This window comes from Amblyomma mixtum, chromosome 5 (assembly GCF_055824585.1).
Source record: "Amblyomma mixtum isolate Tamu chromosome 5, ASM5582458v1, whole genome shotgun sequence".
NCBI classification, from domain to species: Eukaryota; Metazoa; Arthropoda; class Arachnida; order Ixodida; family Ixodidae; genus Amblyomma; species Amblyomma mixtum.
In genome coordinates, this window is record NC_143016.1 from 195,458,710 (window position 1) to 195,478,014 (window position 19,305).

General features: G+C 51.6%; 1 protein-coding gene across 6 annotated transcripts in view; it reads right to left on the reverse strand.

Moving 5' to 3' along the window:
* The window catches only part of LOC149345339 (uncharacterized), a 154,996-nt gene that overhangs the window by 122,000 nt on the left and 13,691 nt on the right, over positions 1–19,305 (reverse strand). For 4 of the 6 annotated variants that reach the window (XR_016283273.1, XM_089546591.1, XM_089546593.1 and 1 more), the window contains exons 3-6: positions 11,894–12,063; positions 6,639–6,925; positions 5,361–5,470; positions 3,777–3,933 (exon numbers count right to left, since the gene is read on the reverse strand). Coding sequence is in view for 5 of the 6 variants with exons in the window: in XM_089546591.1 (XP_089402717.1) it covers positions 3,777–3,933; positions 5,361–5,470; positions 6,639–6,925; positions 11,894–12,063 (724 nt within the window). In the remaining variant the exon portion in view is untranslated. The remainder of the gene's footprint in view (positions 1–3,776; positions 3,934–5,360; positions 5,471–6,638; positions 6,926–11,893; positions 12,064–19,305) is intronic. The other 2 variants (XM_089546589.1, XM_089546594.1) reach the window with 2 other exon arrangements.

The following is a 19,305-nucleotide window of genomic DNA, read 5'->3' on the forward strand; positions in this document are numbered from 1 at the left end:
CGCTTTTCTCGGTGCTGTCACCGCGTCCACCCTTGCCCGCCAACAGAGGGCCGACGCCGAACTGCTTCCTCTCATCGAGTATCTCGAAGGAACCGCTCCATCTCCTCCTCGAATCTTCAAGCGCGGGCTGTCATCGTTTTGCTTGCGCGATGGTGTCCTCTATAAAAAGAATTACGGCCCAACGGACACTGCCTATCTGCTTGCCGTACCTACAGCGCTTCGTGACGAAGTTCTGCGTGCGTGCCACGACGACCTTCCTTCGGGACACCTCGGATTTTCCCGCACGTTGGCGCGCATACGTCACAAGTACTACTGGCCCAGGCTTGCTGCAGTTGTCCACCGCTACATCCGAACCTGTCGTGAGTGCCAGCGCCGGAAGACGCCGCCGACTAAACCAGCCGGGCTCCTGCAGCCGATCGATCCCCCACGCCTCCCATTTTAACAGGTTGGCATGGACTTACTCGGCCCATTTCCGGCGTCTTCCATGGGTAACCGGTATATTGCTGTTGCCACTGACTATCTTAGCCGCTACTGTGAGACCAAGGCCCTTCCCCGTGGTACCGCAGCCGAAGTTGCACATTTCTTCATTCCCAACACTGTACTTCGTCACAGAGCCCCTACAGTCGTATTAACTGACAGGGGCACCGCCTTCACGTCGGCACTTACGAGCGAGGTACTTCGACTCAGTGGCACCAGCCATCGAAGGACTACAGCTTACCATCCGCAAACGAACGGACTGACTGAGCAGCTTAACAAGACAACTGCCGACATGATTTCGATGTATGTAGACGATGACCATGGGAACTGGGACCGGATACTGCCTTACATCACGTTCGCTTACAACACTGCTCTACACGAAACGACACGCTTCATTCCGTTCCATTTGGTGCACGGTCGCGAAGCCTTGACCATGCTGGACGCCATGCTTCTTCCGGATCCTGCTCCCTCTTCTTTCGTAGCGGACCACTTTGTTTGTCACGCCGAAGCCGCTCGCCATGTGGCTCGACAGCGAATCCGGCGCCAACAACAACGCGACGCCGAGCGTTACAACCTCCGCCGCAGGGAGGTGCTTTACACCCCCGGTGACCAAGTCTGGGTGTGGAGCCCGATCCGTTTGCGAGGGCGCTCCGAGAAGCTTCTTCGCCGTTACTTCGGTCCCTACCAGGTGTTACACCGCCTCAGCGCGGTGACCTACGAGGTGCTCCCTCAAGGAACTGTCCAGTCCTCACGACAACCGACGTCCGAAGTAGTCCACGTGGCGTGACTGAAGCCGTATTACTCCCGTTAGCCCCTTTTGACGCAGACACTCGCGCCGTTCACTTTCCGCCTTCCCTTCATTATTTTTTTTTCCGCCCGTGCGGCATCCGGTCGATGCCTCTTGAAAGAGGGGGGCAATGCCACACTGCTGGCACTCTGCCGGCGCCACCTGGTGGCCGAACCTTGGCTCCCAGCGCGTGGCCGCACGTCGTCTTTGTTCTGCATGAACTCGGCGGTTCGGCGGGCTTCGTCCTAGGAAACGCTGTGCTTCCCGCTTTTCTGCTGCATTTGTCGGTGACAATATTTTCTTACTATACTTCCAGCACCTTGCCACCAATTGCAAACTGCTGTTCTCTTGCTAGACTGTTGAGCAGTACTTTGGTTTTCTGCATGTTAATTTTTGGACCCACATTACTGCTCTGCCTGTCTAACTTATTGATCATCTTTTGCTGTTCGTCCCCTGAGTGACTTAGCAAGGCTAAGTCAACTCACTCTTATCCAAGGCTAACTCTTATCCCCAGCTGTTCCCAATCCAAGCCTCTGAATACCTCTTCTAAGCAAACGGTGAAAATCATTGGTGATATAGTGTCTCCCTGCCTGACACTCTTTCTTAGTGCACTTTTATTGCTGACTTTGTGGAGGGCTACGGCAGCTGTATGCATCCGCTATAGATATCTGGTAATTCAAAGTCGCATAATTACCAGGCCTGTGCAAATATTCAAGAGTAAAGTATTTTATATTCAATTTGGTCTGAATGTTCAGCATTCGAAATAGCGAAGTACAGTCAAACGCACTTACCATATAAACCTGCGTAAGGGCCGCACTGTTTTTTCCCGAAGGAAATAACAATAAAAAAAAAAGATCCGTGTAAGGGCCGCACCCAAACTTTCCAGGATGTACGCAGGAATAGCCTTCGAAATGCATGCTCCATGGTCTCCGCGATCAGCACCGGTTGCGAGCAACGGTGTGCTTGATTGCAGAGGCCACGCATGCGGACAGGAGCTTCCAGGTGCTGTCCACAGATAGCACCTGAGGCCGCGAATCATCATCATCAGCATCATCATCAACCTTTTCCTCTGCTGTGAGCTCTTGCTATCCATATCGACATCAACATCACTAGCTCCAGCTTTTTCCAGCTGTCAAAGGCACGGGAGTTGGGGTGTTCGTGTGCTGCCACCGAGCACTGCAGTTCTAGCACGATGGGCAAGTACCAGCCACGTAGCTGGAAGGGAGTTTGCTCTCGGCAACCGTGTGGCGGGCAGGCAATTGTGCATGGATGAGAAGTAGTACGTCCGAGGGTGGCACTACCAAAAGGATGCACTGAGGAACACAAACTGCAAAAAGCGCACTTTTCAAGGCAAGCCGTGCAATTTCCCAGACTAGAAAAAGAGCTGCTCTGCTATGTCTAGCACACTGTAGCTATGTGATGGAAGTGCGGAACAACGGCTACGCGTTGACAGCGGACATGCTGCACGACTTCTTGTGGGGTGAGCCTGCACCAGAGCACAGCACCAGCCCAGAGTCAGAAGACTCTGCGAGTGACGACTGAACGTAGGATAATTCCGCTCAATCCCTGATTGCTGTGTATTTACATGAAAAAAAAAATTTCGCACATCTCGTATATGGATTGCACCCCAAAAACTGGCCCATGAATCTGAAAGAAAAAGGTGCAGCCCTTACACGCATTTATACGGTACAAAAAATACCGGATATAACAACATACCGGACACAACAAAAGCCACTCGCGGCACAATCAGCTTTACCATGTGAGCCATAAAAAAATGTAGTTTTTCGGTCATGGTGCCAGCTGCCCAGCACGGAAGCCAACGAGGGGATGGGACAGGAGCTTGAAAAACAAGCCCTGCCCACGCCAGCTGTACACCCCAACTATAACCAAATATGGCGCAACCCAGGGTGGTCGGCCACATAAGGTCAATAATCCTAGCCACCTAGGAAAAGTGAAAAAACTAAGAAAACAGGAGGAGACAGGAGAGTTGCCAGAAAGAAATAGGAAAGCGACAGATGAAGGGGAGGACAGGAAAAGGTGACTGCCGATTTCCCCCGGTCGGGTCAGGCCGGAGGTGTCGTCTACAGGAAGCTGGGGCCAAAGTGGTGTGTTGCCTCCGCCGAGGGGCCTTAAGGGTCCAAACGCTCGGCATCGGCTCAACCACCAGGATCCCCTTTTCCCCGGACACGGCGATGCCACGTACGGCCAAGATCGGATGTTCAGGTCTGTGGTGGCACACCGCTCACCATCATCCCCAGCAGGGGATGCTCTCAGGAACCTGTCGTGTCGCACTCACCAACGTCTGCATGCTGCAGATGCCACCCTGCAGGGACTAGCCTGAAAATATCTCAAGAAACAAAAAAAGTTGGCACTGAAGGTAACGGAGGCAAAACCGGAATGGGCCCAACTTGCACACCAATCTTTCCAGGCTGTTCCAATCTTTTCACTACCCTCCACAAGGCCTGCATGCACTCCTCTGGTGGTGCCCAGCAGGGAGAAGCAGGCCACCCACCTTGTGAGTCCGCCGACGCTTGGCAGTGGGCTGCTGCTCCTCCTCCCCGACCACTGCGCTCTCCTCGGCCTCCAGGTACTTGCTCTGCTGGCACGGCTCAGCCGGCTGACTGCTGCTGCTGCTGCCACTCGTGCTGGCCTGCTGCTCCTGGCCACCACTGCCAGGCAACACACAGTTCCCTTATGTGGCAACTGGAAGACTGCTCGGGGAAGATAAGGACACTGAACTGGACACCACACACAAGCTGTGCATTTTTCTGGACCACCGTCTTCCGTCTCAAAGCCACAGTGTCCCATCCAGTGGGAAATCAGCGTTGTGCCGAGAAACTGTGCATTGGTCGAAAAGGTGGCCAAGTCACATGTGGAGCACTGGAATTGAAAAGTCATCAGAAGATCACAAACCGGTCCTCTTGGCGAAACGATGGCAACCACCCTGAGGCTTTCCCCTATCAATAAACCATCTACCTGCCCTCTCTCAAACATTATAAGGACATCATAAGTAAATGAACTGCGCTGCAAAGAAAATTGGGGTAATCAGTTGGGAATCGAACCCCTGATCCGTGTGTTGTGAGTCAGAAACGCTACCCCTGGGCTACGCAGGTACATCCGTACGACTTCTTTATTGTGGGGTGTCGTGCCATGACTGAGACTGAAAGAGCAAACAGTGTGCGTGAGGGAAGAAGCATCTGACACACAGCAGCGCACGCAGCCCCGAAGACGACCTGAAGAGTATCCCAGGAAGAACAAAAAAGCAGCACTGCTGGTGCCACAGCATAAAACCATGTGCTTTCGAACCCGACACCATTTTGATGGACGGATGGATGGATGGATAGGAGCGCCCCCTTTAAAACGGGGTGGTGGCCATTGCCACCATGCTATGCTTTTTTTTCTTCCTTTCTGTTCAACTGTGTTGTCAATTCTCATTAAGATTCACCATCCTCTTTCACTACGGTTTCCTACCCTTCTAACCTGATGTCACCTCTCTTCTTTTCAGCCACCAATCCGTCAATCGCTTTTTGCTGACTTTCACTGCAGATTTATTTACATGACCATTGTTATCTTTAAACCCTAGGGCCTCAGAAAGAGTGACTGTGCCTGCATCGACATCTGGATGGATACCGTCACATTTGAGTATAAGGTGTTCAATTGTTTCCAGAGATCTACCACACACTGCACATGTGTCATCATCTTCGTTGAATTTTTTTTTTTGTAGCTGCGCGGTCTAAGACACCCTGACCTAGCTTCAAAGAGTAGGGCACTGTCTCTTGAGTTATCATAGAACAATACCTTCCTGATCTGCCTTTTCCAGAATCGATATAGTTCTACACTATGCTTCTTTTGCATTGAATTAATCCAATTTTCAACTTCCGCGTTTTTAACCTGTCGTTTAATGCTCTTTCTTTCTCCGTCCTCGAGTACGGCATACTTACTGGTTAGTTTTCTAGTTCTTTTCCGCAACTGTGAGTCAATGCTCTTTCTGTATAAGTATGTGTGTACAAGTATGCCACCACTGAGCCACAGCCCCGACCTGGTGGCCTCAACAAGCTCCAAGCACAAGCCATGGCTTAGTTTCAGTCCTGCTCACCAGATGGCCGATGCTGAACCACTGCTGCCCCCTGGTGATGAGGAGTGGCAGCTGTTGGTCTGCTCATGCAGCACGTCCAGCAGCAGGGTCAGGAACTCCTGGCAGTCGTGCTGCACACCACACCCCTGTCATCAACTGGTCACGAAATGACAAACATTCATCTCCCAACCCTGTGCAGCTGGTTTGCATGACCTCATCGATCACCACCACTCCACAACACTTTGGCCATATCTGAACATGACTTGCTATGTGACCTCCACCCATCAGACAATTAGCGCATGAAACATAGGGAATGCACTTCAGCAGTATGGAACCCTCACCAGGCATACTTGATCGATTCACGCGAAGCCATCCAAGAACGGACAGCACACTTCATAATTTCTCAGTATGCATCTCGGCTCAGTGTTACCACGGTGAAATGATCTTTTGTGTTTTGCGCAAATAATATTTCAACTTTGCTGCACTTCTTGAACATTTGTTACACGCCTTGCAACGCTCATCCTGCCACTTTTTAACTCCTTCAGTATATAAAGTTCTACACGCTTCATCTACCACCTTAAGCAAACCTTTCCTTTCCATCGCCACAGAAGAATGGAAGAACCTGGATTCATCCTCTGAGTGACTTAGCAGGGCAACGTTATCAGTGAATTGCAGATTACTAAGGTATTCTCCATTAACTCTGTGGGATACACTGGTACCCTCCATCGTGCCCGCGCCAGAGGCAAACGCATCAGAGTCACGAGATGAGCGCGCACGCCACCAGGAAAGTTGAGAGAAGGGACTCCAGCTACTCTCCCAGTTCCCAACAATGATGTCACGTCACGAAAACCCATCGGTGTCTTAGGGAAGGGGTGAATGCCTTTCCTTGGATGCAACCGGTTGCCACAAGTGAGGAATGCCCGAGGGGTTAAAAGGAGGAGCTCGCGGCGGGAACGCTGCCTCTTGCCGCAGTCCTCCTGGGAGCTGCCCCGTTGGACCCCATCGTCCCCACGACCCCCGGACAACCGAATGCTGGTCAACGACTTGGTGAGCTGCTGTACCTCGATTTTTATCGGATAGAACATTCTTCTGCAGTGTGCTTTACCTGGTGTTAGGACAATGAACTATTTCGTAGCGTGCTCTGCCGTTGCCTATTTCGTCCGAACCTGTCATGGCTGTGACTCTGCGCCATGGGTTGGGGACACATGGCGCGTACGAGTAAATGCCTGCGTGTAGCCGGCACGGAAGCTCCCGGCCAGCTGGATGCGCAGTGACCCCAGGACGACTGCAGCTGCTCACCTGTCGGCAATCCCCAAACTGGGGGCAGGCCTGGACCAGGGCCTCCCGGAAGGGGGCCGGCCGCAGGCACGCGTGGCGGCCGCTCCATGCCTGGCGCAGCAGCTGCACCAGCTGCTGGGTGAGCAGCCCCCCTCCCTCCTCCCCCAGCAGCAGCAGGTGGGCCACCAGGGGGCCATGGCTAAGCAGGCACTGGAGGCCCGCATTCATGAAGCACGTGTTGCCCAGGTTGCGCAGGCCACACACGCCCGGCAGCAGGGGGGGAGACTCCTCCTCTGCTGCCTGGCCTCCTGCAAGAGAGAGGGAGAGAGAGCACATCAGAGGAGAGCTCGGTCCCTTCATACTCTTTTCCTGTGTGGGGCTGCTTCTGCTCATTTTCATCTGCAGCCTATAAAAACATCTACTACATCCAAATAACGGATTCAGCTGTTAGTGCTGTGCTGTCTTGCACCTTTCTTGGTCTCTCGCCTTTGTGCTGTTACAGTATGGCCCACTCAACTTTTAACTCAATTACAGAAAGATTGTAAAAGTAATAAAAAGGTGTTCGTCATTTGCATGTGCTTGGAAAGGTAATCTGCACAAAACACTCGATCAGAGCTACACTTGCGCCCTCTTCTTCTTCTTCTTCTTCTTCTTACCTACAACTGGTGCGAATACGACAGGCGCTATTTTTCATCTCCACCTGCGTACAACTTCTAAGGACCGCGCCACCCAATTATTGCACTAAGTAAAAATTAATTTCCTTCTGGTTATGATGCCAATTGTCTGGCAGCAAAACACACACTTATCAACAACAGAACTGCATTTGAAAAACCACCCGCCAGCCCATTCAAGCAGGTGATGCCCCTAAAGAAAAGTATGGATTGCCCCCCGCTTTGAAGTGAATGGGGGTGGAAGCGTGCAGGGGGAGCCCATCACTGATATGAACCAACTTCGCATCATCGCCCATTCATAGCATTGTGTGGCAGTGGTTACCTGCTCACCGCAGCATTGCAGGCAACGACCGTGCCGATGGGGCAGTTAAGTTGGCACATGACACTCATTCCTCTCTCTTGAAGTGATGGACACCTGTGGTTGCTGCTACCAGGGGGCCACAGTCCCTCTCTGTAGTGTAATCCCCTACACTTTGCACTGATCCAACTAGCAACTTCCACGTGCCATGCAACCTAGGTAACCTGGATGTTTTGTGCACAAACTGTTTCCTCCACAAAATTGGATTCTCCAGCAGCCCGCTGTGCTCAATGCGTGGTGCACGCGAGAACATTGAACATTTGGTCTGTAGCTTCTGCAATTCGACAGCGTCCCCCAGGAAACTGCTTCGAGTCCCCAACAACACAGGGAGCATGCACTTGGTGTTAAGGACACGGGTCTGATCCCTGTGTGTGTACCCTGCCCAGTTCACTGCCAGCGGACATTAAATTATGCCTCCCACATGAGGAGCTGAACGCTGTGACTGCTCAGTAAAGCAGAAATGTTTTACTGCCTCTACTTCAGCAGGACTGGTACTGGCCCAATTTTATGTCCATACATTGTGAGATGCGTGAAGTCAGATGTCAAACTAACACTCTTTCTTTCCTCATGGCATATCTGTGTAGAACAAACTGCCAAAAAATGTGGTTGACTACACATCTGTCGAAGCATTTCATTCATTCTGTCTCAATATTGTCTCAACCAGTGGGTGGGTATGTTCTCTCTCCTTTTTTCTCTTCTATGATTGGATGTTCCATGTGCTGTTCAAACACCCCATCACGTGACTGTTCAAACACCCAATCACCTGAATGGCCTGTTGCCCCCTGCCGAGGAAGGGCAATAAGCACAGCTGCTCAGACAGGACGGAAGAGAGAACACACCGGTGGTCTGTTGGCCCCTGCCAAGGAAGGGCAAAAAGCACAGCTGCTCAGACAGGACGGAACAGAGAACACATCGGTGGTCTGTTGCCCCCTGCCGAGGAAGGGCAATAAGCACAGCTGCTCAGACAGGATGGAAGAGAGAACACACCGGTGGTCTGTTGCCCCCTGCCGAGGAAGGGCAATAAGCACAGCTGCTCAGACAGGACGGAAGAGAGAACACACCAGTGGTCTGTTGCCTCCTGCCGAGGAAGGGCAATAAGCACAGCTGCTCAGACAGGACGGAAGAGAGAACACACCGGTGGTCTGTTGGCCCCTGCCGAGGAAGGGCAATAAGCACAGCTGCTCAGACAGGACGGAAGAGAGAACACACCGGTGCTCTGTTGCCCCCTGCCGAGGAAGGGCAATAAGCACAGCTGCTCAGACAGGACGGAAGAGAGAACACACCGGTGGTCTGTTGCCCCCTGCTGAGGAAGGGCAATAAGCACAGCTGCTCAGACAGGACGGAAGAGAGAACACACCGGTGGTCTGTTGCCCCCTGCCGAGGAAGGGCAATAAGCACAGCTGCTCAGACAGGACAGAAAAGAGAACACACCGGTGGTCCCTGCCGAGGAAGGGCAATAAGCACAGCTGCTCAGACAGGACAGAAAAGAGAACACACCGGTGGTCTGTTGCCCCCTGCCGAGGAAGGGCAAAAACCACAGCTGCTCAGACAGGACAGAAAAGAGAATACACCGGTGGTCTGTTGCCCCCTGCCGAGGAAGGGCAATAAGCACAGCTGCTCAGACAGGACAGAAAAGAGAACACACCGGTGGTCTGTTGCCCCCTGCCGAGAAAGGGCATAAGCACAGCTGCTCAGACAGGACAAAAAAAAAGAGAACACACCGGTGGTCTGTTGCCCCCTGCCGAGGAAGGGCAAAATGCACAGCTGCTCAGACAGGACCAAAAAGAGAACACACCGTTGGTCTGTTGCCCCCAGCCGAGGAAGGGCAAAAAGCACAGCTTCTCAGACAGTAGTAAGGTGGTCTGTTGATGCGGTCTGTTGCCCCCAGTCGAGAAGGGGCAAAAAACACAGCTGCTCAGGCAGGACAGAACAGAGAACACACGGTGGTCTGTTGCCCCCTGCCAAGGAAGGGCAAAAAGCACAGCTTCTCAGACAGTAGTAAGGTGGTCTGTTGATGTGGTCTGTTGCCTCCAGCCGAGAAAGGGCAAAAAGCACAGCTGCTCAGGCAGGAAGGACAGAACAGAGAACACACCGGTGGTCTGTTGCCCCCTGCCGAGGATGGGCAAAAAGCACAGCTTCTCAGACTGTAGTAAGGTGGTCTGTTGATGTGGTCTGTTGCCCCCAGCCGAGAAAGAGCAAAAAGCACAGCTGCTCAGGCAGGACAGAACAGAGAACAGAGAGAGAAAGCACAGTAGTAAGGTGGTATGTTGATGTGGTCTGTTGGCCCCTGCCGAGGAAGGGTAAAAAGCACAGCTGCTCAGACAGGACGGAAGAGAGAACACACCGGTGGTCTGTTGCCCCCTGCCGAGGAAGGGCAATAAGCACAGCTGCTCAGACAGGACGGAAGAGAGAACACACCGGTGGTCTGTTGCCCCCTGCCGAGGAAGGGCCATAAGCACAGCTGCTCAGACAGGACGGAAGAGAGAACACACCGGTGGTCTGTTGCCCCCTGCCGAGGAAGGGCAATAAGCACAGCTGCTCAGACAGGACGGAAGAGAGAACACACCGGTGGTCTGTTGCCCCCTGCCGAGGAAGCGCAAAAAGCACAGCTGCTCAGACAGGACAGAACAGAGAACACACCGGTAGTTTGTTGCCCCCTGCCGAGGAAGGGCAGAAAGCACAGCTTCTCAGACAGTAGTAAGGTGGTATGTTGATGTGGTCTGTTGCCCCCAGCCGAGAAAGGGCAAAAAGCACAGCTGCTCAGACAGGACGGAAGAGAGAACACATTGGTGGTCTGTTGCCCCCTGCCGAGGAAGGGCAAAAAGCACTGCTGCTAAGACAGGACGGAAGAGAGAACACACCGGTGGTCTGTTGACCCCTGCCGAGGAAGGGCAAAAAGCACAGCTGCTAAGACAGGACGGAAGAGAGAACACACCGGTGGTCTGTTGCCCCCTGCCGAGGAAGGGCAGAAAGCACAGCTGCTCAGACAGGATGGAACAGAGAACACACCGGTGGTCTGTTGCCCCCTGCCGAGGAAGGGCAAAAAGCACAGCTGCTCAGACAGGACGGAAGAGAGAACACACCGGTGGTCTGTTGCCCCCTGCCGAGGAAGGGCAAAAAGCACAGCTGCTCAGACAGGGCGGAAGAGAGAACACACCGGTGGTCTGTTGCCCCCTGCCGAGGAAGGGCAAAAAGCACAGCTGCTCAGACAGGGCGGAAGAGAGAACACACCGGTGGTCTGTTGCCCCCTTCTGAGGAAGGGCAAAAAGCACAGCTGCTCAGACAGGACGGAACAGAGAACACACCGGTGGTCTGTTGCCCCCTGCCAAGGAAGGGCAAAAAGCACAGCTGCTCAGACAGGACGGAAGAGTGAACACACCGGTGGTCTGTTGCCCCCTGTCGAGGAAGGGCAAAAAGCACAGCTGCTCAGACAGGGCGGAAGAGAGAACACACCGGTGGTCTGTTGCCCCCTGCCGAGGAAGGGCAAAAAGCACAGCTGCTCAGACAGGACGGAACAAAGAACACACCTGTGGTCTGTTGCCCCCTGCCGAGGAAGGGCAAAAAGCACAGCTGCTCAGACAGGGCGGAAGAGAGAACACACCGGTGGTCTGTTGCCCCCTGCCAAGGAAGGGCAAAAAGCACAGCTTCTCAGACAGGACGGAACAGAGAACACACTGGTGGTCTGTTGCCCCCTGCCAAGGAAGGGCAAAAAGCACAGCTGCTTAGACAGGACGGAACAGAGAACACACCGGTGGTCTGTTGCCCCCTGCCAAGGAAGGGCAAAAAGCACAGCTGCTCAGACAGGACGGAACAGAGAACACACCGGTGGTCTGTTGCCCCCTGCCGAGGAAGGGCAAAAAGCACAGCTGCTCAGACAGGGCGGAAGAGAGAACACACCGGTGGTCTGTTGCCCCCTGCCGAGGAAGGGCAAAAAGCACAGCTGCTCAGACAGGGCGGAAGAGAGAACACACCGGTGGTCTGTTGCCCCCTGCCGAGGAAGGGCAAAAAGCACAGCTGCTCAGACAGGACGAAACAGCGACACACCGGTGGTCTGTTGCCCCCTGCCAAGGAAGGGCAAAAAGCACAGCTGCTCAGACAGGACGGAACAGAGAACACACCGGTGGTCTGTTGCCCCCTGCCGAGGAAGGGCAAAAAGCACAGCTGCTCAGACAGGACAGAACAGAGAACACACCGGTGGTCTGTTGCCCCCTGCCAAGGAAGGGCAAAGAGCACAGCTGCACCCTCACCCTGGGAGGCTGCCAGCAGTGGTGGCTCCTGGAGGCTGCTGAAGAGGGAGAAGGGGCCGTCCTGTCCAGTGGCTGGCCACACCTCGGGGAGACCCATCCCACCAGCCACCTCCTCCTCCTCCTCGGGCAGCTCGCCCCCACGCTCCTCTGCCTCGGGCGACAGGCTGCTGCTGCACATACAGAACCAGTCACACGCACTTCACGCAAACTAAAAAGTGTGCAAATCTTGGCCCTTTCCACCCATGGCAGTGCTACCATGCTTGCACAAATATAACAAGTTTTCTTCTCAAATCATCTACTCACATTATATTCGGAATAGACACACCTTTTTTTAATGTGATAGTATAAGCAGAGCCACAAAGGCGAAAACTGCTTGGCGGCGGCAGCGTCTACCATGGCAGGAAGAGTTTAGGAGGATTTCCCTCTCTCCACCTGAAAACCGTCCCCCTCTCCACTTGTACAAGAGAAGACTAAAAATGACTCAGCAAATGACTAAGAAGAAAATGACCCAGAAAACAGCAGGCCTGCACACAAAACAGACAACCTTTCCAAGAACTAAAATATGAGGCTTTCGAGAGCTATTCCCTATAGCATTGTTCGGGAGGGGTTCTCGCAAAATGGCTGTGTTTGAAATGGCCGCCTGTTGGTGGACTGCACCACTGTGCCAGTCAAGGACTCCCTGCAATATATCAGTGGGACCCATCTCACAGAGCTGCAGTCTGAAATGGAACAGAATCGGAACTCGAACAGATTGGCAGTGAACTCTGAAATAAAATAGAAACAGATATGACTGGAGAGTGAAAGAAGAACATTTCCTCTGCATCAGTCTAACTGATCGCCCCAAAATTTTTTTTTACAAGCAACAGCCTTCAAAGACCCTTTTACCAGTTGTGTGGCGTTTTCATAATGCTAACTGGTTGCCATGATGTCAATGCACCGTGCCTACCTGCGCGATCCAGAGTGACATCATGTGCACCCCACCAGACAATAATGATAATGATGAACAAGCAATATTACATTCAACATCGCAAACTGCATTCGCTGAATCTTGCATTGCACAGTGGCAGTCATCCTGCGATGCTTTTTGAGCCTTTGGCTACAGCTGGTGAGAACAGCTCTGCATTTGCATCATAGAGTAGTTTTTTTTTGTTCGTTTTTATCAGGTCTCAAAATACCCTACCACTTTATATTCGTGGTCACATTACATTCATATACACTATCTTACATCACTTCTGACTCTACAGTCAAACCTTGATAATTCAAACTTCTAGGGATTGGGAGGAGAAAACATTTATTGCCACACTGCACTGAATTGGGAGAGGGACATGGGGTTGGTCGTTGCGCTGGGTGGCAGCCCCTATTCCAGGATGCCATTGGCCGCCGCCACTGCTTGTGCTCTCTGGACCAGGGCCTGCTGGGTCTCCAGGTCCGCACTATATGTGTATTGTACTGGCAGGCCCACACCATGTGGTATAAGTCAGCATACTGCCTGCAGAATTTGCAGCTGCCCGTGAAAGTCAGGTCCCCGTGTTTTAGTACGGCGGGATTTAAGGAATACCCGGTTTGAAGCAGAGTAAGGTGGCACTCCTCTGTTCTGTCGAGACCCTTGGCGGGAGAGGCGTAAATGGTTTGTAATATCCGCGCAAGTGATTAGTGCAATCGGTTTGAGTGCCGCGGCAAAACCGGGGGATTGAGCGGAGCCCGGGGGAAGGAACGCTCGGGCAGCCGCGTGAGCGGCTTCGTACCCCTCAACCCCCTGGTTACCGGGCACCCATACTATCTCTTTTTCACTCATAGCCGAATCCGAATTGCTCTCAAATGCCAATAGTATTCTGCGGTCGAGTGGCGCTATCCTACCCCGCACGTAATTTCGGCAGGCCTGCTGCGAGTCCGACATTATGTACGCTGCGCCGGAGTGGGTGGTGCCCAGTGCAGTCGTCACTTCCTCCAACATTAGCGCGGCGCTATGTTTTACCGAGAGCCCGTTCACCTGCTTTTCGTGCACCACCGCAATGGTGCAGACGCCCTCCTCAGTTGGACCCACTGCATCCACGTAGTATATGCCTGTCTTATTCCCGTAGTAATTTTGAATAAATTTTGCCCTGCCTTCATGCCTCCCTTTATTATACTCCCAATTCATATTCTTGGGGAGCAGCTTAACATAAGTATTTTCCCATGCCTCCGGGATGTCGACTCTGCGTTCGGTGGTGGGGAGAAGAGGGAGATTGAGGTCTCGAAGGACAGCTCCTGACACCTACAGCCTGGCAACAAGGCTTGTTCTGTGGGCCTCAATCAGTTCCTCCACCAAGTTGTGGACACCAAGTTGGAGGAGGCGCTCAGTGGACGCTCTGGCAGAGTCCTAGCACCTTTTTAGCCGCAGCCCGAATCATCGCGTTGAGGTTCCCGCGGTCGCTCTTCCTCAGCTTGAGGTAGGGCGCCGCATACACCACGTGACTGATGATGAACACCTGAACCAGGCGAACAGTTTCTTTTTTGAGAAGTCCACCATGCTTTCCGGATATCCTGCCAATCGTTTGGTTTAGATTTGGTTTATGGGGTTCAACGTCCCAAAGCGACTCAGGCTATGAGAGACGCCGTAGTGAAGGGCTCCGGAAATTTCGACCACCTGGGGTTCTTTAACGTGCACTGACATCGCACAGTACACGGGCCTCTAGAATTTCTCCTCCAAAGAAATTATAGCCGCCGCGGCCAGGATCGAACCCGCGTCTTTTGGGTCAGCAGCCGAGCACCATAACCACGTAGCTGCCGATCATCCTACTAATTTGTTCGCAGGTGGACTTTATTTTTTGCAAGGCCATCGCATTGTTACCCTGGTTATTAATTTGTAATCTCAATACCCAAAGCGTCTCCACCACTGGTATCTGGGTGTCATTAATGTAAATTTTCATGTTCTCGCCTAGGTTTCTATCCCTTTTAATGTGTAGGAGTTCTCATTTGTTCAGAGCGCATTCCAGACCACACTCCGGAGCGTAATCTTGCACTAACGAGGCGGCCCCTTGGGGGGCCCCCTCCATCTGCCCCACGCTGCCCCAGGACGACCAGATAGTAATAGTAAGGTGGAAAGTTGGGCGAGTTGAATCTTATTCATGATGATTGGTTTGGTTTTATGGAGTTTAACGTCCCAAAGCGACTAAGGCTATGATGAAGTTAGCGCCAAAAACGAGGACCAAAGTAGGAGAGAAGACACAACACGAGCACTTTTTCAAAAATAAAACTTTAATGGAAGAACACATGATATATATACCCATCTCGTGAAGGGACACACATGATAACGTCAAGATAAACCTTAGAGGGCGACACATCTGAAGAGTGCTGGGTAACATGATTGGTGCAAAAACAGGAAACCTCATGGTCACAATCACGAAGAGCAAACCCAAATACCCAAAAGAAACAAAAAGAAGGGAAGGAGAGGATATCAATTCCACGTGTGGTCCAGGTATGCCAGCTCCTTAGCTGTTAAAGAAATTGACGGTGCGCTTATGCACGTATTTCCCTGTCGTGAAATATAGTTGCGAAAAAGCGCTCGTGTTGTGTCTTCTCTCCTACTTTGGTCCTCGTTTTTGGCGCTAACTTCATCACAAATAGCAATGTCGTCTGTGTAGATGGCTTGGCGTATGCCATCCACGGTATTGAGCTCCTCAGGGAAGCCCATGAGGGCAACATTAAAAAGCAGCGGAGAGATAACTGCTCCTTGATGCGTCCCTCGGGTTCCCATTTGATGCGCCCAAATTTTTCATTGCCGAGTCTCATGTAAGCGTTACTGTTTCCTAAAAAGTTTTGTACATATCTGAATGTTTTAGCCGCAATTGGTGGCATTCAAATTCTCCAGAATTTTACTATGCTTAACAATGTCAAAAGCCTCCTTCAGGTCCAGGGCCAAAATAGCCCTGTCTGCTGGATTCCCGAAGGGGGGGGGGTCGATGGCTTCCCTACTGAGTTGCGGCAGCACGTCCCGTGCTGATAATGTAGCCGGGAGCCGAACATGGAGGGCGGCAGTAGCTCGTTCTGTCCCAAATAATTGGACAGCCTTTGCCTCACTGCCGCCTCCATGAGCTTACCGGCGCAGGACGTGAGAAATATTGGTCTCAAATTTTCCATGTTTATCTTCTTACCGGGTTTGGGGATGAACGTCACTACGGATGTTTTCCAGTCATTCGGTAACTCCCCCAAGTCCCGGCATTCGTTGATGTAGTGCGTAAAATCTTCTAGAACTGGATCATTGAGGTTGGCCAGAAGGCCAACCGTTATCTTGTCCTCTCCCGGTGCTGTCCCTCGCCTCAACTTCATCAGTGCGGCTTTGATTTTCTCAACGGTAAATTTTGGGCCTAACTTTAAATTTTCCTCTCCGGTGTGTGTCCTCATCTCCTCATCATTGTCTACAGTTATACACAAGTACCTTGCATTCAGTTTGTCGGTGAGTTGTTTGTCATTGCCTTGAAAGTTGTGGAGTGCCCTCCTTAAATTTCTGCTCTGTTCGCCTTTGGTTTTATTAGGCTCAATGAGGCACCTGAGGAAGCTCCATGTACCTTTCGTGCTGACGGTACCCTGAAGGGAATCGCATTTAGATATCCAGTTGGTTTTCGCTACAGACCATGCATACTCTTCCGACTGTTTGGTTAGCTGGGCAACTCTTATTTTAAGCTTACGGTTATGTTTTTGTTTTTTCCATCTCTTGGTTAGAGCTCTCCTGGCTTCCCACAAGTGTAAGAGGTGGTTGTCTACTGCCGTGGTGCCGTCGGTGGCCTGAAATTTGCACGTGAAATGATTTTTGGTTTCAATTAGCGTTTTGGCCCAATCCTCATAGCTTATATAACAGGTGAAGGCGGGCTAGTTGGTGGTTGACAATGGAGTGCATATTGCAACTGCGCAAAACGAAGCAGGACGAAGAGAGGAAAGCACAGGACAAGACGCGGAACTTCAACTAAAGTTTACTACGGGAAAACCACATTTATACAGGAACAGTAATCACACCTGATAAACAGCCGAAACCATCAAATAACACAGGCACGAGGGCACACGTGGCACAAGTTAGCATCTAGATAGTTTAACTCTTTCTTAGATAAAGATACTGAACTGGAGCTGATGCAACGGTCATTTTCTTTTTTTATGCAGTAGGCTTCGAAGATTTTCCTGCTAAGCTGGGTCGTCAATTTTTTTAAGACAATCGTGTCACGGAACCTGGGTGTGCAATTACTACAATGGCGACAATGTTTTGCCAGTTCCCCGCCTCCCGCCAATGATTCAACAGCGGCGCGATGCTCCTGAAGTCTGACATTCAGGCATCGTCCAGTTTGCCCTATGTAGCAATTCCCACATGTGAGGGGTATTTTGTACACCACCCCCGTTTGTACACCACCCCTGGCATGTGCAATATGGTGCAGGGAAAGGGAAAAAAGAACGAGTGCCGCACTAAGCACGTAGACAGGTTCGTTCCCTGCAAAACAGGGGTGGTGTACAAAATACCCCTCACATGTGGGAATTGCTACATAGGGCAAACTGGACGATGCCTGAATGTCAGACTTCAGGAGCATCGCGCCGCTGTTGAATCATTGGCGGGAGGCGGGGAACTGGCAAAACATTGTCGCCATTGTAGTAATTGCACACCCAGGTTCCGCGACACAATTGTCTTAAAAAAATTGACGACCCAGCTCAGCAGGGAAATCTTCGAAGCCTACTGCATAAAAAAAAAAAATTACCGTTGCATCAGCTCCACTGCAGTATCTTTATCTAAGAAAGAGTTAAACTATCTAGATGCTAACTTGTGCCACGCGCGCCCTCGTGCCTGTGTTATTTGATGGTTTCGGCTGTTTATCAGGTGTGATTACGGTTCCTGTATAAATGTGGTTTTCCCGTAGTGAACTTTAGTTGAAGTTCCGCGTCTTGTCCTGTGCTTTCCTCTCTTCGTCCTGTGTCGTTTTGCGCGGTTGCAATATGCACTCCATCCTCATAGCTTGCCATGTCGACATCCAGTGCTGGGAAAAGATCTGAATTGTTTGAATGTCAAATTATCGAATGGCCCCCCAAGACTGCCAAAACCTTATGCGTGAAAGTGAAATTTATTTTGCGGGAACTTGGGCAGTTGCTGTTTCTACTTTTTGAGATGAAAACTGCACTACAACAGCCTCAGGTTATCAGCCGCGGAATACAAATGTCTGTTAAAATCATACAGCAAGAGACTGGGAGAGATATCGGACTGATTCACGGTCAGATAAGAAAATTATTTAGAGTACTACTTAGAAAACAGTCAAGCTAACACGTAGAAAAATTCGAACAGCTGGTGGTCTCGGACCGCCTGAAGGAATGCCTCAATGCAGATGCGAGAGCAGATATTGTGCTGAATCAGAGTCAAAAGCGAGGATTCCTTAAGCCAGACAATCTTCCTGCAATAGGCATTCAAAGAGAGTGTCAGGTACACAGTAGCAGCGGGAAAGACGGCAGGTGTGAGTAAAATGCCAACAGCTGAAGGGGGACAGACAGTGCGAACTTTAGAAAATGCTAGCCCTAAATCACAGCACAGGAAACAATGTTTTAAGTGCCACGTGTACGGGCACATAGCAAAGGAATGCATGCAGGGTGCAGGACCAGCTAGGGAAGCGGTGAAAAGAAGCCGCAGTGAGGACAGACTGATCGCTGCTCGGATAGCCGTGCCGCTTATGAGGTCGATGACGTGCCAGTGCGAGGAACAGAAGTCAGCGGGGCCAGCACGGTTACACAGAAAATTACACTTCTTCTTCTTCGAGAGAGAAATCCTTTTCACGGCCTAACAGCTGTAAGATGGAAGTATATACATTGTAAAGAAGATGCACACTCATTGGTGAGATGAAAATGGCCCTGCACTTGAGCCGCATTTCTATCGCCACACACGTCCGTGCTCGACCTGGCTGACCTCGGACTGTTTTCGCCGCTGCTTCTGTCTTCCCAGGCCCTTTTAATAAACCCCTGTGTTACATTTGGTGGACGTGCCGGGTAACAGCCCTCGAACTCCGCAGCCGTACCCTCCTGCCACCTGCGATGCCTGGAGACGCCCACCACCAAGGGGGGCCCAGTTGTCATCTGCGCCTTCGCCAACAACGCGATCCGGCGGCCATCTTCAGTGGGACTGGTGAGCAGGATGTCGAACACCGGCTCAAGTCTTACGAGTGGGTGAGCCTTCACAACAAATATGACGATGCGATGAAACTAAATAACAATTTTTTATCTCACCGGTGTGGCTAATCTGTGGTGTCAGAACCACGATGTGGACATCCAAAATTGGTCTCCCTTCAGGATGACCTTCTCCGAAGTGTTCGGTTGTCCTGCTGTCTGGAAACTCCAAGCCAAACAATGCTCACACGAACAGTCTCAGCTGGTCGGCGAAAGCTTCACAAGCTACATCGAAGATACCCTTAAAG